At 47.3% G+C, this 24,585-nt stretch overlaps 1 protein-coding gene across 1 annotated transcript in view; it reads left to right on the top strand.

Moving 5' to 3' along the window:
- Window positions 1-5,875, top strand: part of nfia (nuclear factor I/A) — a gene marked incomplete at its 5' end in the record, with an annotated part of 14,550 nt that extends 8,675 nt beyond the window's left edge. Inside the window, 1 exon segment of the mRNA XM_067230140.1 lies at window positions 1,008-5,875. Within this exon segment, the coding sequence (XP_067086241.1) occupies window positions 1,008-1,318 (311 nt within the window).
- Window positions 5,876-24,585: the final 18,710 nt, after the last annotated feature.

The raw sequence follows: 24,585 nt of genomic DNA, 5'->3' as shown, positions 1-24,585 counted from the left end.
GCAGGCTTGATGTGCAGGAGACAGCAACCTGCGGGAGCAGACCGAGAGTGTGTGTGTGTGTATGTAGAGTGTGTGTGTGTGTGTAGAGTGTGTGTGTGGTGTGTGTGTGTGTGTGTAGAATGTTGTGTCTTTTCTCCCTTTGAATCAATAGCACTGTGTGTTTAGCAGCTGGGTCTTCGTGGGGTGAGCGAGCACCACAGTGACGAGAGAGAGAGAGAGAGCGTGTATAGCGGGACAGGGGGAGAAAGAGGGAGAAAAGAGGAGTAGAAAAGGGGAGGAGAGAGGGAAGAGGGATGTGCCGGCCCGGGCTGGCCAGCTTTGCTAATGATAGTCACGTCTAGGCCTGTCTGGTTGTCCCTGGCAACCAGACATGATGTAACACGAGGATGAACTTGAACTTGGGGCAGGGAGGAGGGAAGTTGAGAAGGGGGTGAGGGCGGGAAAGAGGGATGGGAGGGAGGGAGGGGAGGGAGGGAGGGAGGGAGGGAGGGAGGGAGGGAGGGAGGGAGGGAGGGAGGGGAGGAGGGGAGGGAGGGGGAGGGAGGGAGGGAGGGAGGGAGGGAGAAGAGGTGGTGGGTTTGCTCGCTGGCTGGAAGCGTGAACAATGGAGAGAAGCGATCAATAAGCCCATTCCACTGAGGGGAAACACGGGCCCCCAGACGGATGTCCTTGCCCACCAGGCACTTCACTGAATAGTCAGGACCCCTCACTCTCTCACTCTCCCACAAACTCACCCCTCACACACTCACCAACACTCACACACACTCTTTCACACTCTCACCAAACACTCCCACATACACTCTCTCTTAAAGACTTGTTGTGGAAGTTTCGGGCTGGTTCAGAGCAGAGGGTCATGACTACCCTGCCACAGTAGGAAACATGGGATACTAGGAGAAGGAGGACAGAGAGAGAGAGAGATTGTCTCACCGTCTTTATCAAGATGCCTACCTGCTCCATCTAAGCTGTGTACCCCCCCCCCCCCCCCCCCTTCTGTCTCTCCTCCACAGTGGTACCTGGGGTAAGGATTCCAGACCCCCCCGCCGACCGCCCGCTCTACAGATCGCTGGACCCTCACCCCCCCCCCCCCCCCCCACCTGCTGCCCTGAGTGCGACCCGACCTGACCCGACACACCTCTCCGACAGAGAGGCCACCACTCGCCCGACTCCACCACAAGCATCCACCTCTACTGCCCCCCCGCCCCTGCCAGCCAGCGCCAGAGAGACTACAGCATTAGCATGTCTACCCTCTTCCTCCTCCCTCTCTCCCTCTTCCACTCCTCCATCCCTGGAGCTGACTCCACCACACGGCGCGATCTAGCCATGCTTACACACACACACAACCATGCTATATATCTATATAGCCCATATATACCTTCATATGTATGGTCTATATGCCCATATTCATATATCGTACCAGTCGCTCTCTCTCGGCCTCTGTCTCGGTCTCTCTCTCGCTTTCCCTCCCTCTCTCTCTCTCTCTCTCTCTCCTTCTACCTCTCTCTCCCTCTGTGTCTCTTTTGGAAGTGGAAGCTCCAGGGACGAGAGCACCTCTGTCTTTCGTGGGTCTTTCTCCAGGCGGGGGATCCTAACCGTTCTGACTCCAAGAGCTTCCCCCCCTTCCTGTGGCTGCCGCAGTCCAGCTGCCAAGACAACGAGCAATCACGCCTCATCCAACAGACTTACAGCTCTGGAACCCCCCCTCCCCCCTCCCTCCGACTAAGGCCGAAGGTCGGAAGTTAATCGCCTCTTCCTCCTTCCCTCCTCTCTCTATCGACCCCCCAGGGACATGATTGGCTCAGCTGGTCGGCGGTTCGGTTGAGGTTTGGCTGCTCACGGCTGTGGAGGTTTTACCTGGCTGAGATACCCCCAGCTAAGACCTCCTCCTGAGCTTCTACTGTGTCTGCTCCCCACACCCCTCACCACCAGCCCCTGACCAGCCCTCACCTCCACCCCCCTACCCCACTCACCTCCATCCCCTGACCAACCCTCACCTCCATCCCCTGACCAACCCTCACCTCCAGCCCTGACCACCCCTCACCTCCAACCCCACTCACCGCCCCCTCCGAACACCCGTTACCGCCCCCCCCGTGAACACCCCTCACCTCCACCTACCCCTTTCATCTCCACCCTCCACCCCCCCGGGCCACCAGGCCCCCGGTCTTCACACGGGGGCTTTCCAGGGACATGGAACGATGCGAATGGGAAACCCTGCGGAGAACCGACCCCGTCACACTACAAACTCTGGGGGCGGGGCAGGAGAGGGGAGGGGCTCGACGTTTGATATCGGTCAATCGGGTGAAATAGCGGAACTCGTACGAAGGCTGCAAGGAGGTATTTGAAACGAGAGGCTTGTAAGCTACACTTGTGACTGGGAGGCTTGCTCATGATTCATTTTTGTATAGAGGTCATTTCAGTTCCTTCACTTACGGTCTGTACAATTATATACGATGTAAAGGACGGGTTAGCGGTCTGTAATTCGACAAACTAACATGATGGGAGACATCCATGACTTAAGCAGTGGAATATTGAATTGAGGAAAGTGCAATTTTGTTGGATAGCTGTTGGATAGTTAAATATCTTTGTAAGATAGGTCGTTGAAACAATTGTTGAAAAGTATATATATATTTTTCTTCCTAGTCCATTCACTCCTCTGGGACTCTAAAATATCGGGGTACAAAAAAGTGAATCTAGAACAATAGCCTTGTGAAAAATAAGGGGAGAGCTGTGTTTGCTTTTGTTGTTGTTTTTTTATTATTTTGTTTGTTTGTTCATCTTGTAAATTGTTTTTGTATTGTAGAACAAGATCCCTTTAAGAAAAATCGTCATTTAAAACAATCAACTTTAGGAGTTTCTTGCAGCTTGAATTTTTTAGACTGCTTTTCATTGTTTGGCTAAACGCTAAGTGAATAACTTATTTTAACAAAGCACATGATTTGAAAAAAATGTAGCTGTTTCAATTGATCATGAGGCTCAATCAGGAACCTAGTAAAGTCCGTAAATTTCTACACTTTCAGTACAAAAGATAATCGTAACGGCGTCCATGTGGTGGATTGCCTGTCAATTGGTATGGCCTTTCTGAGGCCTTGTCCAAACAGGAGCACTTATTCCTGCAGTTGGCCAATGGGCTGGGAGTCTGGAATCAGGGGGTGTAAGTTGGGTGAGAATGAGGAAATGCAGTGTTCCTCTGTGTTAACATTTGTGTTGCAAATACATTGATATCCACATCAAAGCAAGATCACAACTAGACTGTGAGGCTTCCCCGTGGCTTCGCATGCAACTTACCATTTTATTTGTTTAGTTTTTGTTTTCTATACTATACATATATATATACACACTTAAGACCGACTCATTCATCGTCGATCGAAAGTGAATAAAAGTTTTTAAAAAAAAATGACAAAAAATATCTGCATGTTCTAGTGTTAGTGACAAAATTTTTACATAGATTATGTAGAGTTAGTGAATAAAGACACAATATTGTAATCCCAACATCAGGCTTTTGCCAACAAACTATATGTTTGGCCCCTCTAGTGGCGCTTGTCTACTGCTCTCCTTCACAATCAACCAGCTCAACTTCTATCAGCCTCTTCTTCACATCTCAGCATTTCTCAACAACCTATTACTCTCTTCTGTTACCTTTTCAAATGATTTGTTCAAAAAAGTATATTTCATTTTCGTATGTTATGGAATTGCACGAAACAATTGTTCCTCATCAATGTGCCTTGAGCTATGGTCTAGTCCTGAGTTGTTGCACAAGTTCCAATGTGGAGAGTTTCTTTATTTTTTATTTCTCGATAATTGTTTGTCCCCTCCTCCCATTGTATAGGAAACTGGAGTGATCAAAGTAGTAGTATAACTAGAAAAAAAAGGAACATTCATTAATTTGGGATCTCTTGCCGGTAGTAAAAATGCAGTATTACGTCTGCCATTGTAAGACATCTCAGGCCTGCACTGCAGTGCTTTTGCTCTCCTCGAGCAACGTTGAAGTACTGTACGTGTACAAGACCTGAGAGGCAATATCCGTCTTGTACTGCTGTGAATCTAGGCCAGAGTCAATCTTCCCCCGTTTGGCCCTTTGTAGTCGTTGAGTGAGTAGGAAGAGAGCTCTTAGGTGTTTAGTGTTGTGTAGATAGTTCAACACCTTGCCCCCTCTACACATTGTGTTGACAATACTAGTATATTGATATTTATGGCTGTTGCTGCAATTTCTAAATGGAAACTCGTTTTTTTTTTCCTTTTTAAGTCTTCCTGTTTTTTTTTGTTCCCAGAAATGATCATGAGAAAAAAATATGCAATACCTGCTTGCACTCACGTAGAAATACACTAGTCATGTGTTTTTTAGTTTTTGTTTTTTTTCTTGTTTTTCCAATTTCTTCTCTTTTTTTTTTCAACCAAAGTTAGCGTGCACTTGACTGGCTGCGTTGGTGAGTGGTTCTCTGTGGGAGAGCCACTCCAGGAAACACAAGCTAGCCTCACCCCAGTCCGCCTTGCTCGGGTAATCAACTTTCTTTTTTGTATTCGATACTTATGAAATGACAGCAAATATTATGGTTATCCTTTCTTTCTCTCTCTTGGTCACAAGCAAGCCTTAAATAAGTCAAACTTCCTCTCCATCACAAAACCCACGTTTTTGACAGACAACTAAATATGACGTCCAAGAATAACAGTCCCACTTTCAATATACATTGCGACTTCGAAGTTACGTATATAAATTGTTTACCTGTTATCTGTTTAGTACATACTGTATATCATTTAAAAACATTTTAGTATGGGGATGTCTTTCCCGGGTGTCAGATGTGATGGTTTAGTAGTTACATTTGCGTGGATTGTGTGTTTCCTTTAGTGTGTGATGGTTTTGTTTGGTCTTTGTTCTTGCCTACCCTTTAGCGATGAGTTGGGCATTACTTTCTTAATTATCTGCACTAAATATGAAATACATGACAATAGTGAGAATTATTGAAAAACGGCTTCCAGGGCTTAAAAGAGCGAAGGGAAAAAAACGATTGCACGGACATTTTTGTCACAAAACCTTGTTGTGAAACAGCCTAGCATCTAATCAGCAAGATTTGGCTGTGTATGTAAGATACGACAACGTTGCACCCTTTTTAAAGAAAGACAAAAAAGAAAAAGAACATAAAAGCAATAGTTTGGGCAGACTGTTTTTGTTCTTGTGTTGTGTGTGTGTGTAATTTAGTTTTGGGTACAGAAGTGGAAAGATGTGATGATGAGAAACGAATAGCTGAAGAAAAAAAAAAAAAGAAGAAAGTGACGGAGCAAGCAGGGCGGGAAGGCCTAACTATGGGAGACGTGTTTGTATGTTGTATAGTTTTATTAATTACACTGATTTTAAAGCTGCCCTATTTTATAATGCAGGACTTTTGTAACATTGATTAAATGAGGAAAAAAAGTAGTGTTGTGAATTTTCTGATCGTTTGTATTAAGGCCACATTAATAGAACTGGGTTTGTTTGTTCTCTGGGAACTGGATTTAAGTTGAAAACTTTCCTGTTTCCTTATTTCCTTTTTGTTTCTTTTTTGCTTTCCTTTTTGTATGTATTTAAGGACGTTTTCTTCTTTTGATGGTATAGCAAATTCCTATACTTAAAAAGTATAGGATATTGAGGTGAAAAGCCCATTGTAAATGGATGTTACAGTATGCTGTATGTTTTGAAGGTTATTTGTTGCATCAGTGTTGATGAAGCTAAATCTAGGTAATTCTGAGGAAATTGGTAAGAGCGTTTTTTATGCATTTTAAAACTTAGTTTAGGCAGAAGACAATGACATAGACAGCCAAATGATGCCCCTATTATAAATGCATCTAGGCATCTTTTTTGTGTTCACCATTCCATGCAGGAAAATAAACAGCTTGATTTATGCAACATGATTCTTTTTCTTTTCCATATATTTCTTTCCCTCACTGTCTCCACTTTGTCACCAAATGACCTTTCCGGGGGGGAAAAACAATTGTTTCACAAAATTCTCTTTATTAACACATTCATCTGCAGCCTATTGTATTCATACCTACATAACCCCTTGATATCTTGTGGGTTATAATACTAGGTGAGCTAGGGGCTCACACAGTCTGCCAGCACTGTAGCTTCTCCCAGTTCCTCCTGTAAAACAACATGAGATTGATCAAAGAGCTGTTGATCTACTGCATCTAAATAAATGATCGAAAACATGTATTACTATTTAACCTGGCAAATTTGGTCACAAGCTGCAGATTTATTTGACCCCTCTCAGAACAGGGGCGGTGGGGAGACCTTACTTTACTTACAACAATTGACACACTATCTAAAACCTTCGTCTTCTCAGGAATCTGGTCGTACCATCTGAACATGTCACACCCTTCACCTCACTCATGTGCATGAGCCACACGCACGTGGCCATGGACCTCACGGGATCTCCTCTCCCAAGAGGAGGTTCGTCCATTTCAATTCTTCATACCCATCTTCCGGAAGCTTCCTGCTTGCTGCTTTTTTTGTCGGTGATTACCATAGAGAAGCCCTCAGTCGCCACAGGGTGAATTTACCCCAAGGTGAATTACAGGATAGGTTAATCTTGCCAGATCCTAACCTTAATCAATATGTGGAAAAATACAAAGCTAGCACTGAGACTAGCACCCAGGGACAACTTCATCCTAGACCCCCTCAGTATCCATAAAGCTGTACTCCAACCAATCCCTACCCCCTGCTCCTGACTGGTAGTCCTTATGTTGACAGGACCACATGGTACACTTGATCTTTAACACGTCAAGTCCAATACCATACTTAACCGAGCCCCCAGACATTACCCAGAGCTAACGATGGTGAGTCAAATAAATAAAACTCTGAAATCCTCAAGTGAAGCATTATGTCCTCCTCGAAGATGCCATTATGAGTCTCACTGTTCATCCTTCAAGTGGGGAAAAGATTTCATCAAACCCAATGTTTAAAACCCAACTTATTCTTGGTTAAACAGGGGTAGCGTAGTATTCAGCGAGAGCAACAACATCATTGATTTAGTCTAGGTAGCTCCTTGGTTTTAACTCACATTAAAATGTTGATTTTCTATATTTTGACCACCGTCTGAGGAATTCTGCCACTCGATCAGGAGACAGGGTTGCATGAAGGACGGGCTTTGCGAATGCACATCAAAGGCCTTTGTTGTCTTTTGTTTGTCCAAATTCTTGCGGGCATTGTTGCTTTAGCGACCCCCACCCCCAAATCCCCCCCCCCCCCCCCCCATCCACTGTAGTCCTCAATTCTTTGGTTTGGGGGAGTGTAGAAACCTAATAGAATATAAAGTCTGTAATGTAGAAATGGCAGAATTTTTCAGACTGCAACCAGGGTATTTTTTAACCACTACCAGTAGATACTTTCAATCAATCTAGAGACCTAAATATGTGACTGATTAAAGTGGTATTAGATGTATTTGATATCAGTAGAACAATCGTGCAACGTGAGGGAAGAGCTTCAATGGCACCTGAGATCTTTCGCTTCCCTTTTCCTGTTCCCCCTCTTACTTTGAACACCTTCCAGTATCAGGAAGAGTAAATTGACCATTAAAAAAAGTACTGAAAGAAAGGAAAACCTTTTTTTTTTTTACATTGCTACCTGAGGCTAGACATGTGATACATGTGATATCAAAAAAGGAACCTGAGTAAAAAAATACGGATGTTGGATTTATGTGGCAGGTCACATTGAAGCTGTACCCTTACGCTCTACTGTGACGGATACAGTGTCCCTACTCCTTTACAAAGATATCTACTTATCCTATTGCAAAACCATTACGTGGTGCTAAATGCTAAACGAAGCCAGTTAGGGTGAGATAAGCTGGAAATATGACAATTTGAATTTACTATCATGCTTTCCGACAGCGTATTAAGCATAGCAGTTTAATCTGCATGAGAACTATGCACTGATGAAATATATATCCATAAGCATATATAAACACGTATCCAGTGTATGTGTGTATATATATGTATAATGGTAAACTTGGGTATCTACTTTGTTAAATTCAGCCTTTGCCTTTTACTATCAATTCTTATGTTTCGAGATCCCAGCTTAAGGACCGAACAAGTTATATGAAAATCAAAAAGAAATGAAAATAAAAACAAACCAGCATATTACATGATATATGAAAAAGATCAAATGTAGTGCCTGTGAAAACTGTATTATATTGCTCTTCTGATTACTGATACAATAATTGTTTGTAATTGTTTAAATTTCTGAACACCAGTAGCCTTTGCTGTCTGTCAGACCCCTCTGATTATAGCTGATGTACAATAACCATACGATATAACTGCATGATCTTCCATAATCGCCTAGTAAGCTGTTATGAATACAACTAAAAATCTACAAAAATCAAAATATTATGTTTAGTCTTGATTATTTTCCTCCTGTCACTAATCAACCCTCCAATCACAATCCCCTCTTACTTCCCAACAACTCAAACTCCCCCTACATCCGTTTTATTTAATAGTTGATAGGACCATCTTGATTATTTTGTCACTGACAGGAGTTAACATCCTGTATTAGAGTGCTGGATGTTACCTTAGATGCCACTTTTCCTATTGAGGACATAATGGCAACTTCTGACTTTCATACTTTCATTTTTGTTCGACTTTCTTCCATCCACCTCATTGACTTCAGCACTGGGTGTGCTACTGTACTATGATGACTGGACCAGGTGTTCAATGGACAGCCCAAACCCCTGCTCCACCCCTCCCAAAACACACACACACTTGTTAGACAATCTACAGATACACAAACTATTAAGGGAAGTTGGAACTCTCATTTCTCCTCTTCAAGTCCAGAAGTACCATTAATGTAAACCTTGAGAATCTCTATCTGCCTCAGTGTGGATCATCCACACAGGTCTTCCCTGAAGGAGAAGGATCAATGGCAGAAGTGGTTTCTGCTCCGGTCAGCACTATCGAGGACAGAATCATTCATTGAGCGTCAGCCGGCCCCCAAGGCGGGCTCTCTGACAGGAAGCCCTGGTCGAGCTCGCCTGGTAGAACTTCAAAAGAGCCGCCAGCAAAGTGTGAAAGTTGATGGGAAAGATCTAGAAACATGCTACCTTAGAGACTCGGGCTAAACAATGCTAAGCCTCTATCCCCTTCGCTCTATTGACTCTTCGTCTGGGTTGTATTGGGAGGAGATCTCAAACTTCTTAATCTTCATCACCGTCAACTTTGTCCACCTTGGAAAGGACCCTTACATCCCTCAAAAGGTTGAACAAACAAATCAATTGAGACTGCTCACCTTAGATTTAAGACTGAAAAGCTAATGGACTGTCAGGCTGGTTAATTGACAGGCTAGTTGCCCATGTTCAATCTTAAATCAACTCTAACACGAAGTACAGTTTGTAAATTAGCTGTACTCAGACCATAGGTACAGACTGCTGTAGGTTATCCAAGAGCCTCATTTCAGAAGTTGACAGAAGTCAAAAAAATGTTCCCTCTTAAACTTGTGACGTTACTGACAGTTTTTAAGTAATCCAGTGTGAGTCTGAAAAGGGGAGGGGGCGGGGGGGGATTTGAACCTCTGCCACAGTCTGAGTCACCCGCCCCCATCACCTAGCCCTCCAAAATCCCAGCATACCTTTCACTGAGTCATCAACCACCATGCCCTCACCAACCGTTCAATCACCCCACCTCCACCAAAACATCGCTGGACACACCTGTTATATATATATGATAATTAACATCCGATACTGAATAAAACCTTGTGCCTCTACTACACTTTTATGGAACTGAGCGGTGTTCATGACCACCTGGCGTTTGTTTGGCGTCACTCTCTCCATTGTTGGTCGAGTATCATTGTGTCCATCCTTTATTTTAGACAATTTGTGAGTTTTGCCCTGTCTGGGCTGCCCTCCTAAAACCTTGTGTGATTCTGTCGGTTCTTTTTTCCTTTGTTTCTCTTTCAACTGTTGTTCTTTATTTTTTCCTTTACTTTTTTTCTGTTGTAGTAGGATATCATCCCCCTCGTCCGTTAGGGGCACCATGATCATGCAGACTCAATTACTGGAAGCAAGATGTGCATTTCCTATGCAAAAAAAAACTAAAGTTAATAAAGACGCTAAAGCTGTATTTGGGTGTCCTTTGTTCCTCCCTTAATATTTTCTTCTATTTTATTGTGAACAATGAGCCCTTCATTCTTGACCAAAGTGCTATCAACTTGACACTAGACCTGTAATCAATCAACTTTACAGTAGACCTGTAATCTATCAATTTTACACAAGACGGAGTTGTCCACTATATTCTGTAATTACAGGAAACTCTCATTCTCAAGTGTTTCAAATCAACTGTTAGCTAATTACAATTGCTGATTACACGCAAATCTTACATTATCTCTTTACATCTCAGTGTATCAAAGCCAGTCATCTTTTATCGCAACCTCCTGGAGCATTTTACACAGAGATAACTGCAGGTTTTGTGGATATGCTGGCCGTTTGAAAACACTCTGGATAATCCCGGCACTTAGTGGTTTTGGAAGGCTGTTGCCAGCAGTCTGGCAGGAGGACGTGAAGCTAACCCGTTTCATACCGCTGTCTTATTCTCACACCCTGCTGGAGGCCAGCGTGTTCCTTGGCTCGCCCTCTCTTTGGTGGTGAGCCGAGAAAAAGAGAAAAGGAGAGGAAAAGAGTTTTCAGTCAACTTTAGTAATGTTACACGCTTGCTTTGCATTATCGGAGCACCAGCAAGATTCTGTGGACTGAATGATTGGACTTTGCGTCATACATTTTCATGACCTTATTAACTTAAACATTTATTGTATACGTGATTTTATATATGTATATTGTTTGGATCCAAATGTTTTATCAGTTCATTTCAATAAAATAACTTAACTAACTGCATGTTGTTTGCATGAATTATTGGACATGCCTGTGCCAACTCTCTCTGCTTGGTGTTTCTACTGCGAGTCTAGTACTTTAGGTAGACAGACAAAACAGGGAAATAAATGACACAAAATAAAATTTCTTATGTACGTTTTGAAGATGAATTAGTTTCTTTGGGTATTGTAAGAGATCAGTCCTACCAATCACAGAATTGGGTGTACCATCCTCTTTAAGATGGAAGTAATTGCTCAGTTCATGTTTGTGTGATACAATATACAGCATGACTAATATGCCCTGTCTGACCAACCACTGAAGTCTTTCAGTCTCTCTATCTCTCTCTCACACACACACACACAGACTCTCTTTCTAACCATCTCTCTCCTACCCTCCCTCTAACTTTATTTCTCTCCTCTCTTCCTCCTTCTCTCTCTCTCTCTCTCTCTCTCTTTCTCTCCTGGTCTTCTCTGTGAGACGGTGTGTTTGTGTGTGTGTGTGTGTGTGGGGGGGGGGGGGGGGTGAACTCGGATTCTCCCAGGAGAGTGGATCCAGTCTCAGGGTCGGGTTTCAGGACGAGAGACAATCTTGAGACGGAACCGCAAGAGGTGCTGTGAATAATTCACCAGAAACACGGGGCATCACGTTTCTACTACCCTGGGCCAGAACCCTGTCTGCTCTTCCTCTCTCAACCTGCAACCCCCCTTCCCAACCCAGCCACTGACACTGCGACCTCATATACCCTCATCCAGGGGAAATAAAGGTCAGAAGGTCAGGGCCTACAGTTGTACCATCACATTTACTTCCTGGTTAAACTACTTCCTGTTTACTTCTTGTCCTCCTGAATTTCCTCGTCAGGAAGGCAGTGGGACAGGATCAAAGTCTGGTCGGATACAAGCAGGAAGAGGGCCTATAGCTGAACCCTAATGTCATTAGTTCAAGTTCAGCTCCTCTCATAAGAGCCCTGCTGTCACCAATCCCACAGTGAGATATTACCAATTGGGAAAGATAAGGATGGCTGGATACTTATTCCCACCAAGCCACACATGGCCTGAAGGCTTCAGGTAAGAACCAACTTTTAATAGCTTTATTGATACCTGCTTTGCCCACGACAAAAGAATTCATGGATTCCATTGATTGTGTCGGCGTGACTTGAGCGAGGAGCCAGCTGCTAGGCAAAGCCTCATTAGTATCTCTGATCAGAGAGCGTGGTGCTTTCTAAGGGGGGCTAATCTGGGATTTAAAACCCTCGCAGCGATGCCATCGTTAATTTCCCTTCATTTGCTTAGCTAAATTCACGCAGAGGGAAATTCAGTGCTGACACAGTAGCCTATAGCCAGGACTCGTGGCATTGTTTTTCTTTTAGAGCGCTCAGTCGTCGAGCATAGGACTGCAGGTCAAAATGTGAAGCGGGTTTCGTGCATGCTGTTTTAAGAACTATCAGGTTGTGTTAAAATGGTTGCAAAGCAAGAAAAAATAGGCCTAGTCTGATTTTATCAAAAAGGGGGAAGCGAAACAGCTTTATAAATGTAAGTGTTCCATATGATGACAACATTAGCGGTGTTTGCTCAGTGTTCACATGGAAAGCAATGAGGTACATTTAGTCATTTAGCAGACGCTCTTATCCAGAGCGAGCGAGGTAGGCCTATATGTTTTCACAGGTTCAGAATAGGTTGACATTTAGACAAATTGACGATTAGATTCAGTTTCTCCAACACAAAGTCGCCTGAAACCTAATGTTTTAGGTCGGGGTAAAAGCAACGTTACACACCGTGGAAAAGGTAATAATGTCTTTAGTCGAACGTCTCCTTTTTGTGTGGCGTGTGAAAGTGTTCATAAACATACAGTTAATTGGCGTTTTCTGATGCGTTACATGCTCTCAAAGGCTCTTTTGTGATGCTCTGCCCAGAGAGAGCTGAATCATCAGCGTTCCTCCAGGCCTCACCCCGCACCTGGACGGTGACGTGTGTGCCCACAGGGGATATGATCTTACCTAAGGCTAAACTGGGCCTCAGCCCAAAACCTGCTCATTAGCGGGTGTTAAAGTCTTGATCACATATGTCTTCTATTCCCGACTTGTACATTCCGACGGGGCAGCGAGTTGCCGGTGCTGTACGGTCACCCGTTTGCTATTCGCTCCAATCAGGGCATGAGATTGCAGTCCCGCAGAGTAATCAGAAGAAAGTTGGAGGGCCTTACAAGAGCGTCGTTATGACGGGCTGGCGACTCTAATTTTCAGCGACTCTCGCAACTGGAAACAGATGTCGCTTCTTGGCTGGATTGGCACGTTTTAATGTTAACTGAATGTTTCAAGCATATCTACACCTTTATTTTGCTTTGATTTACCAGTAATTTTGATTAAAGTAGCGGTATGTTATTGTTGAAATAGACGTGGTAGGCCTACAGATTGTTAAGTAGGAAAAGAGAGAAAAGACCGGAGTGAGATAGGCTATCAGGGTGAAACTGTGATTCTAAAAAAAGTCCTGGAAAAAAAACCTTCACTCATTTTAAACTCCATTCAGTTCTTATTGACTTGTTAAAGAAAATCACGTCCAAGAAGCCTTGTAAGAGAGGCTGTGCTGTGTTTTTGTGTAGCCTACTGTATGCACGACAGAGTGATCAGACCCCATGAAGATAGGTGTGGCTTTGTGTTTTGTTCATGCGTCTCTGTGCGTGCATTTGTGCGTGAGCGGCCACCAACGGTTACATATGCTAGTGTGCGTGTTGCCGTGGGGAGGGAGGGGGGGCCACCGCACGTTTTAATTATGGGATGTAAAGCAACGGTAATTCCACCTGTGCCTTTTGTGCCCGGTGCTCCATAAATGAGTAGGGATCCCGTGTGCGGCGCGTCCCGCGCGCTGAGTATTACCACGGCTCGTTAATCAAAGGCAGCACGGCGGGGCCGAGGTGGGACTCGCTGCGTCGCAGAAAAAGTTCGCCCCAGGTGACGCCGAGCCCATTATCATATTATCGCCTCAGGCACGACCATTAGAGTGGAAATTGCGGACGAGGGTTTATAAGAAAGGCAGGATGCTCATGTGGAGATCAGTGAAACAACCTAGGGACCCCCTCTGACCCTCTCAAGAAGCCCTCTCCTCCCCTCTCTCCTTCCCTCGCTCCTCAGCTCTCTCCTCCGCCCTCTTCTCACATCTCTCCTCCCCTCTCCTCTCCTCTCTCCTCCCCTCTCTCCTCTTCCTTCACCTCCTTCCCTCACCTTTTTCCTCACCTCTCACCCCTTCCCTTCCCTCTCATCTCTCCTCCCCTCATCTCGTCCCCTCACCTCTCTCTCCTCTCATTTCCCTCCCTTGTTTTACCTCTGTTTCTGATCCATTCTTGTTCAGTGATTACGGTCCCTGGTATCAAATGCTGAAAGCAACATCACAGCAATACTGTTGCAATAATACAGCAAACTGCGTCGACTGTTCATTTACACACCACATAGCATAAACACTAGTCCTGCAAATGTTTAACTTCAGCTCATCTGTTGTGGGGGAATCACCGACACCCCGTGTTCAGAGTCTGACTTTTGTATTGAAAATCAACCGTTTCTCCGACTAAGTGCTCCATGTGGTCAGAAAGCCAGCGCCGCAGCCCTGGTCGGCTAAGTGAGCAGCAAGGGGATTGGTCATCCCCCCGGCCTCATCCATTCATGATCGCTGCAGCGAACCACACCATGATGGAAGGAGCCAGACACGCCCCCTGTCCGTAATGAACAGGCAATTAGAGAACGGGGGGGATTATGGTTCGCCATGTCCAGCAACAAATTTGCATTAATCAAAGATTGGATTGGTGTGTGTGTGTGTGTGTGTGTGTGTGTGTAAAATGGGGGTGTGGATGTGACACGGTCCCTGTTCACACTGGTTGACCGCCACATTGAATAGCGATGAGAAGCCGAGAGGTGGCTCCCAGTTTGAAGCCCTTTAATTGCTATCAGTGTTGTGGAAAGTATGGCGCCGGTCAATAGCTCCCAGCACGCACTAGCACTGAGACTGGGAGCCTAAATGAATGGAAATACTAGCAGGTGTAGGAAGAGAGGGGGAGAGACTGATAGAGAGGGGGATAGAGGGAAAGAGAGAGAGAGGGAGAAAGAAATAAAGAAAGAAAGGAAGGGGTGGAGAGCGCGAAAGGTGGAAGTAACCGTCAACAGCCGTTTTGAATGATGATCTCATGGGTCGTAGCATGGCGGTTGTAATTGCTTTTAATGTGAAATGCAAGGAGCAGATTATGTGGTTAGATTTTTTTTTTTTTTTCAAGCTTCACTCCAAAACTTTTGTGGGTTTAATGGGAGGAAAGACGCTTTTCATTCTTAATGTAAAAAAGTGCTCAACATGGGAGAAAGTGGCATTGTGACTACCTCACACAAAACACACACACACTTATGTGGATGGGATGAAGACCCGGGAAGACACATCAACCTAGGGAACCTCTGTTCCTCTTGTCCATCCCTGAGAACACGGTTCTTTAAAACTGTCTCAACGGAGATGTTCCCTCCAAGTTCCTATCCCGGGGAAGGGGGGGGGGGGGAATCATGCCACCTTTTCCAAAAACACTTCATTCATTCAACTCCCAGGTTACAGCAGTTAAAGTGAAAAATGGCATACCAGGGAAGAAGAATGGGCCAAAAGTAAATAAAAAAATAAAAAATAAGCCCATGGTTCCTGTTAAGGTGTCTCGCTTACATATTTTCATCGTAACTCAGTGGTGGACTTGGTGGTTTGGTTTCCGACGAGAACGTCCACACTTCCCTTGGTGACAGGCTGTGGTAGGAAGATACTGAAGGGTTACTGTTTAAACATAACTTTTAAAAGTCACAACTTTGACTTTGGGCCCTTCAAACAACGGGCGTAAAGCCTGGTATCTCTGGGTCCTGTTGACTTACGACTCTTCAGTGTCTGGGGGGGTCCTCTGGACCTGACATTTACATGTATGGGGTCAGTAAATCCCACAGGAGCATAATTCAACATCTCTGTCTCTCCGCCTTTCTCCTCCATGTTGTCTTTGCCTCCTCCGCTCCTGCGCTGGGCTGCTCCTGCGCTGCGGCCTCCTGTGGTTCACCTCAAGGTGATTTACAGCTAGCGAACCCGCTAACCTCTCCGCCCAATTTTAAACCGTGTTCAGCGATTCGCTTCTGCTTCTCGATTCCTTCGTGGACACGTACGTGCGATGTCTACTGATCATACTGTACGATAGTGGTGATCCCTGTGCTGTATCCAGAATGTTTGTCCCCAACGGTTAGGTACCTCACAATAGTAATGAAAATGTTTGAGGTCAACAACTGCCTTCAGCAGGCATTTCCATCCAAAGCGTCCATTTGTGCGTGTGAGTGGTCACCAACGGTACATATGCTAGTGTGCGTGTTGCCGTGGGGAGGGAGAGAGGGCCACCGCACGTTATAATTATGGGATGTAAAACCACGGTAATTCCACCTGTGCCTTTTGTGCCCGGTGCTCCATAGATGAGTAGGGATCCCATGTGGGGGTCAAATGCTCTACCCATGAACTGGACCTGTCCCCTACACACTATACTATATATCATTCTAAATGTTCACTGGAAACCATCAGGTAAAACATAACGTTGTGTGTTTATCGGGAACTCAAAGGCACACGCACAGATCTAGGTTTCCTCCTTACTTCTACAGGCACACCCTGAGGCTGTGAGGATGCTGTGGTGTGGGATAGAGGGGTTCTAGAGGGTTCTATTGTTCAGGCTTCGTGTGCTGGGAGAAGAGGCAGGTGTGTGTGAGTGTGCGCTGCGCTTTCAACAGGAGTGTTTGAGAGTGCAAGGGGACATGTTTGACACTGCTGAGGCAGGTATGGTACGTGTGGTTTTGTGTGTGTGTGTGTGCATGTGTTTGAGTTTACTCTGTGGACATGCAGGGCGTGTAAATATACTATATATGTGTGTGTAGGTCGTATGTCGTGCTGATGAGGCAGGTAAAGGCAGTCCCTGTCCTCCAGGTTCACCTCCATTAGCTCTCCCAGTGGCCTTGGCTCTTAACCCTCCTCCATGCTCCCTCACTGGGCCGTGACTGCACCCTGACAGCCTGGGCAGGGTGGCGGGGCGTCCCCCCTCCACACACACACACACACACACACATACACGCACACCGTCATGCTCCACTAGTATTCCACCCACCTCTGACAAATGACTCCTCTCCTATTCAGTCGCTGGACACACACACACACACACACACACACATAAACAAGCCCGTCATAGGGGTCTGAGTTTACGTTCCTCTATGGATTGAGTTACTCTTCTAAATACAGGATGTGATAGAATCTGTCTGAGGTGCCGGAAAACAAATGTGTGTGTGTGTGTTTGTATGTGTGTCTGTTTTCCTACAGTCTATGCCAGGGTTTCGTATGTTTGTTTGGAGAGGTTCCTAAGAAAAGGTGCTCTTTTTAATGATTTTTTCATTTGATTCTATTGGTATTTTTTGGTTCCGAAAGATGAAGCAGTAGTTGTTACTCATCTTTTACCTCTCAAACAGAGAAAGAGGGACTTGTAGGAGATCACTGCTTCCATGTAGCATGCAGAAACATCGCCCCCTCTAGGGCTGACCCAGAATACCCCCAGAGCTGAGAGAGGCAGCTGTCCTGGCTATCTCTCAGTCTGGGGTGCACATGGTCAGTGGCTCATAGTCTGACATGGACTCTCTACTGGTCTGAGTAGAGATGCTTCACCTTGAAACCTTTACCCTCTCTCGATCTCTCTCTGTGTCTCTCTCTCTCTCTCTCTCTGTCTCTCTCTCTCTCTGTCTCTCTCTCTCTCTCTCTCTCTCTCTCTTTCTCTCTCTCATTATTTCTTTCTGTCACATCACCCACCCTTCTTTTTGTCTCTTCTTCACTCTTTCTCTCTTTTTCTTCCCCCCTTCTTCATTTATCTCTCTCTCCATCTCTGTCCAAAATGGACTGGTGACAGACATAAAGCTTAAGCTCGTTAGAGCATTTTCATAATTTGTCTTCCTAACAGTGACCATTCACATCTTTGCAGGCTCAGTAAATTCCCCCCCCTCCCTTATCTCTCCACCCGAGGTCCTGAAGGTTAGCCCTTCGCTTGCCAAACTTGGAAGTCTGCAACGTTTTAATGCAACCGGCCGATAGTTAATATTCTCTGAGAGTCTAGACCCAGACATCGAAAGGAGGGGAGGGAGAGAGGGAAAAAATGAAAGAAAGAGTTAGCAATCCATTTTGGGGGAAAGTAGTGCTGTCACAGCATGAATGAATGTCCAGAGTTGGAGAGAGAGAGAGGAGCACTGTGGGAAGATGAGGCTGGGCCGAGCAGACTGCACTGATGGCTTGAGGGGATGAAACATACACTCACGCATTTAGAAACACAAACATCTACTCGGACGTAAACAAAAAACACACAAAAAAAACACACACACACCAAACAGAAACACAAAAACACTCCCCCACACACACACTCTGAAACACACCCTACAATCTGCTGCCACTCCGTGTGTGAACCACCCGCCTGCCCTCCGAAACAGGTGCTGCTTATTTCACGCCTACTGCCTGTTTTTAAGTGGGTTTGTGGTCACGGGCAGAGGGATTAAATCGAAGGCTTTGATAAGGCCTGTGTGCTATTGGCTTCCTTTATTCAGCCTCTTGTTCTTCATATTGAGTCAATGAGCTTTTGTGAATATCCCGACCCACTCCCCAGGACTTGGAAGAGTCAGTCTATTGATGTACTGCAGACTCAGGTGGCAGGAACAGATGAGCCAATGGGAGCTTTGTCAACTAGAAACAGGAAGTGTTGCAGATAGTAGGATTACGAGGTCTGGGCTGGTGTTTCTCCTGAGAGTGGATGGGGAGATCTCTGCGTAATTACCACAGAGCTAAAATAAAGAAGGTAAAAGATAGGAGTTTTATAATGAACTATAAAGAATGTCTTTGTGGCAAAGAGTATGGCAGATTTAGCTGGGTTCCTGGTAGCTTGCTGGGTTGAACGCAAAGTTCTGAGCTATTATTGAGGCTAGGACAAAAATGGTGAGCTCAACCACAGCCGGAAGGAGAGCTATATGGTGAAAGTAGAACTCCTACAAGCCCAACCTACCTCCCACAGTCCATAGGACGGACCCTGTGCCGTGTGTGACAACCGCAAGCCACCCACAGGCACGCACTCGCCCACCATCCATAGTGACTCTGTGCCAGTGCTAGCACTCTCATGCCAGCCTCAGCTGTCCCCCCCCACCCCCCTCCCCCAGCACGCCATGCCAAGCATCAGCTGTGCACACTCTGCCATGCCTGAGCCCATGTGTGAATATTGAACTGGCTCTTATCTGGTGGCTCGCCAGACCCCCAAACGGGGAAAATTAAAAGAAAGGGATTAGAGAAAGAGGGAGAGGAAGAGGGATAGAGAGAGAGAGAGAGAGAGAGAGAGGGGAGAGAGAGAGAGAGAGAGAGAGAGAGAGAGAGAGAGAAGGGAGGTAGGTAGGTAGGCAAGGCCCCAAGGATTTCTTTATTTATTAGCTTCCCTCGATCAACATTTGCGTGAAGCCTGTCACCTTATCATCAAATTCCCGTCCGCACACTGTTCCGTGCAGCGTAACTGTAATTTCATGCCCTCTGTGTCCCCACGCAAATGTGCCTGGGGCCCGGGGGAAGGAGGGAGGGAGGAGAGGGCCCGTGGGCAGAGAAAGTAAAATAGAGGGGAAAACCAGCTGATATTTGCCCCTGCCAACATCATTTTTACCCCCTACTGCACAAATCAACGTGTGGGTGTTGTTCTATCACCCTGGGAACGATTCACCCCCCCACGAAGACTTGAAATTCAATTTTTTTCCTTCTCGTTGCAGCTACAAACATTGGACACCACCTTAATTTTGTTTTTTAGGCTGTTATACTCAAAGGATTCCTACCGTAGCAACGTAGTGGAGTGTTTATGGTTTATTCTCAGCTTGTTGGTACTGGGAAACAGATTCCATTAGCTACAGCCAGGGAAGGGTCCCCTTGTGGTCACAGATGGAGTCAAGAGGAAATGCAGAGCAGCACAGGAATAAGGAGGAATTTGTGTGTGTGTGTTTGTCTGGAGATATAAAATGGTTCTGTATGTGTTGACAAGAAGAAGAGAGGGGGTCAGATGGCTAAGCGGTTAGGGATTCGGGCTATTAATCAGAAAGTTGCCGGTTCGATTCCCGGCCGTGCTAAATGACTTTGTGTCCTTGGGCAAGACACTTCACCCTACTTGCCTCGGGGAATTTCCCTGCACTTACTGTTAATCGCTCTGGATAAGAGCGTCTGCTAAATGTAATGTAAATGTAAGAGAGAAAAGAAGTTCCTTCAGACCAGACCACACGTTAACCCGTGAGTCATGGTCCATTCAGACAAGACCCTGACCTCTAACCCTCCAATCAGAGCACATTCAGGAAGTAGGAAATCAGCTTTGACAATTGATGGCCAGCAAACACATGTCCAGCCATGTGGCTTCAGTGGCTTCCAAAGTCGACAGCGTGTGTGGGTGCTTGTGCGTGCTCACACACATATATTCACACAGAACAGCCTTCACACACACACACACACACACACATAATCCCTCACTTCCGCGCGTGTTTGTATGAATACAGTATGACCACATTTGTCTGAACCCAGTCGTTCCTGTGTTCTTGTGCATGAGGGTGTGTACAGTATAGAATTGTGTACTCGCATATCTTAGAGAACCTTTAGCCCAGGAAGCTATTCTTCACAACGTGTGTGTGTGGAGATAAAGTTCCTTACCCTTACCCTAACCCTACCCAGTCGCCCTGCAGGGTTTGGGGTTGGGGTGTGTAGTACAAGACAGTAAACCTGTATACCTCAGAGAACCTTCACTACAGGAAGTTATTCATCACAGATCGGCAAGTGTGCGTGCGCATGAGTGTGTGTTTGTGTGCGCGGGAGTCTGCGTGTGTGTGTCCTGTGTGTGTGTGCATGTGTGTAAAATATACAGTATGTGTGCTGTACAGTGTGTGTGTGTGTGTGTGTGTTTTTGTGTGGAGATATCATCCCCATACTGAACCAATTAGGACGGGTCCAGTTTCATCATCCTCCTTAACCTGAACTAGGGGGACTAGTGAAGGGGGGAGGGGTGGGGCGCTCTCAAGCGTGGTACAGTACAATAATTGAATTTTGATTAAACACACATGGCTCGTGACCCTGCATGGATATACAGAGAACCACCACTAACCCACAACCACTTTTGTTTTTTCTTTCTTCCCTCTGTTGAGGATTTGCCAGAAAACAGGATGTACTTTGGAGCTGAGAGAGAGAGAGACGTATGGAGGGAGGGAGGAAGGGAGGGATATGTGTTTTTGAGAATCAGGGACAGCTGAACAGGGTTTTGTTGTGGTTCTGACATGGATGGTGTGATTCGCTTTGGATCTCCCCCTGTGTTCTGGACTCTGTCTTACACTCCCAGAGAGCCTGACTAATTTGGGAAAGGGTGGGAGGGTCACTGGCTTTGGTGAGGGGGGGGGGCACAGTCACTACATGTGAGAACACCCCCCCCACACACACACACACACACACACCAACCCAGATGGGCACAGGAGGTGTGTACAAGGTGTCTGTGTAAGTATTCCTCCTTCTCTGCTCTGGGTTTCAGACCCCATGTTCCCACCGTAACATGGAGGCCACACGCACAGCCTCTAACATGGAGGCCACACACACAGCCTCTAACATGGAGGCCACACACAGCCTCTAACATGGAGGCCTCACACACAGCCTCCAACATGGAGGCCACACGCAGACAGCCTCTAACATGGAGGCCACACGCAGACAGCCTCTAACATGGAGGCCACACACACAGCCTCTAACATGGAGGCCACACACACTACCTGTAACATGGAGGCCACACGCAGACAGCCTCCAACATGGAGGCCACACGCAGACAGCCTCTAACATTGTCTAACACACAGACAGCCTCCAAAATGGTCACACACATGGTCAACACCACCCAGACTGGGGTGAGGGTACAGTAGGCTTTGCTCTGTCAACAGGGCCGGTCTAGAGCCTCTCCTCAAGCTTGTGGCATCTGTGTCTTCTGTGTTCCTCCTGCGGAGCAGGGAAGGGGCTGGAGGTGGTACGGCCCACTGACTCCTGCGGAGCAGGGAAGGGGCTTGAGGTGGTTCGGCCCACTGACTCCTGCGGAGCAGGGAAGGGGCTTGAGGTGGTTCGGCCCACTGACTCCTGCGGAGCAGGGAAGGGGCTTGAGGTGGTACGGCCCACTGACTCCTGCGGAGCAGGGAAGGGGCTTGAGGTGGTTCGGCCCACTGACTCCTGCGGAGCAGGGAAGGGGCTTGAGGTGGTTCGGCCCACTGACTCCTGCGGAGCAGGGAAGGGGCTTGAGGTGGTTCGGCCCACTGACTCCTGCGGAGCAGGGAAGGGGCTTGAGGTGGTACGGCCCACTGACTCCTGCGGAGCAGGGAAGGGGCTTGAGGTGGTACGGCCCACTGACTCCTGCGGAGCAGGGAAGGGGCTTGAGGTGGTTCGGCCCACTGACTCCTGCGGAGCAGGGAAGGGGCTTGAGGTGGTACGGCCCACTGACTCCTGCGGAGCAGGGAAGGGGCTTGAGGTGGTACGGCCCACTGACTCCTGCGGAGCAGGGAAGGGGCTTGAGGTGGTTCGGCCCACTGACTCCTGCGGAGCAGGGAAGGGGCTTGAGGTGGTTCGGCCCACTGACTCCTGCGGAGCAGGGAAGGGGCTTGAGGTGGTACGGCCCACTGACTCCGCCCTGTGGCTTTGCAGAGCGTTATGAAGTAAACTGAGATGTTGTACGTTTGAATACTTCATAAAAGCTTCTCTGTCAGGAGATAGAACACACAAACACACAGTACACACACATACAGTACACATACAGTGCACACACACATGCAGAACACATGCAGAACACACTCGCACCCACCCTTCCAGTTCACACACAGACTCCTGCCTGTGGCCTAAGCAGCTGGGACTCTCCTTGTCACTTTATGATTTCACTTCTCTCTATGAAAACAAGCCGACTCTGTCCATGGCCCTATGACCTCATCACCGCCTTCCTGTTATTGCAGCCGGGGCTTTTCTCACAGGCCCGCTCTGAAGGTGCATATAAGGGCAGGACTGTGTGATTGCACTGGACTCTGTGGTGGGAGTATGTGTGAGATAAGGGATGTGGAGTCTCGAAAAGCAGTGTGTGTGCGTGTGTGTGTGTGTTAGTGCGTGTGTGTCTGCGTGCGTGTGTGTGTTAGTGCGTGTGTGTCTGCGTGCGTGCGTTAGTGCGTGTGTGTGTGACTGCGTGCGTGGTCCGAGTCAAACTCCTTGACATGAGGGTTTGCTTAGTCGTCTGAGTGTTGGAGTGTTGCTATCAGTAAGCCCAGCTAAATCCATCCCTGGTCACACACACACACCACAGCCCACTGCAGACCTAACTATCCTTCATTTATCTCTCTCTCTCTGCTTGCCCTTCTTGGACCCTGACTGGAAGCAAAGCCAGTCTCTCCCCACCACACACAGGATGGTGTGAGGTGGAGTGGGAGGCTGGGGAGGGAGAGGGTGCTAGCTCGCCTGAAACCTCACCACGCTGTGCGTCTGTGTCTGTCAGGAGGAGGAAAAAGAGAGAAAGACCACGACCATGTTTCGAGTGTGTGAGGTGTGTCCTCTCGCACTGTCCCCTCGTTTTGTCATTTCAGTGCACCAAACTAGGGTGTGTGTTTGTGGCTATAAAGCACTCTGCAGTATGAGGAATGGCTCTCTCTCTCTATCAGCAGGATGGAGGGAGGGAGGGAGGGAGGGAGGGAGGGAGGGAGGGAGGGAGGGAGGGAGGGAGGGAGGGAGGGAGGGAGGGAGGGAGGGAGGGAGGGAGGGAGGGAGGGAGGGAGGGAGGGAGGGAGGGAGGGAGGGAGGGAGGGAGGGAGGGAGGGAGGGGAGGAGGTAGTGTGGTCAGGCCCAGCCTCTGCAGCTCTCTCATGGGATGAGAGCCATAAATCCCCCAGGCCTCTTATCCTTGTGTTGTATTGATAAGACCGGCTCGGGGTGAAGGGAGTGGAAGAACAATTTGGGAGGGGAGGGGGCAAGAGGGGAGGGGAGGAGAGGGGGTACAGATAGAAATGGAGGAGAGGGGAGGGGATGAGAGACGAGGAGGAGAGGGGGAAGAGGGGAGAGGAAAGGAGAGGGGAAAGGTGGAGAAGGAGAGGAGCTGGGAGTCAAGGGAGAGGTGAGCTGAGAAAATGACGGAACAGATGTGGTCTTCTTCCATGAACCCCCATGCTTTGTGAGGAGAAAGGTGGGAGTGTGCGTCCAACAGAGGCCTGCTTCCATCTTCTGACTTGACCTCGCCGTGTACCCCCCCCCCCCCCCCCCCTACCGCCCCCCCAATCCTCCTGATGAGCCAATCAGTAAAAACAACTGTCCTTCTTGGGAACCTTCTCCGAGAGCAGCCTCCGTCCCCCCCAGGGCCCATCCAATTGGAGGGGAAATTCATAGCCGTCCGCCAACCGTCCGCAGCAGGGATTTAAGGGGTCGAGTGTGCGACGCGGTCATCCTCACAGCGCGGGTTGTCGCCACGATGACGGATCTCCCGGCGGGCCGTCTGAAGTCTCCCTCCTCTCGGATCCATTACAAAGCCTGCAGCAGGGGTGCCTGGGAACCACAGCGTCATCGGCCAGACGTCTAGCGTCTGTCTGTCTGTCCTGCTGCGTTGGGGGCGCGACGGATAGGAGGGTTTTTAAGATGGTCCTGAAACGCGAGCCTCGCAGCCAGCTTGGAACGTTCTGGGCATAGATATATATATAAAGACTAGATGTCTTACAGCG

Source organism: Osmerus mordax, chromosome 26 (assembly GCF_038355195.1).
Source record: "Osmerus mordax isolate fOsmMor3 chromosome 26, fOsmMor3.pri, whole genome shotgun sequence".
Lineage (NCBI taxonomy): Eukaryota > Metazoa > Chordata > Actinopteri > Osmeriformes > Osmeridae > Osmerus > Osmerus mordax.
This window is presented reverse-complemented; position numbering and strand designations above follow the sequence as displayed.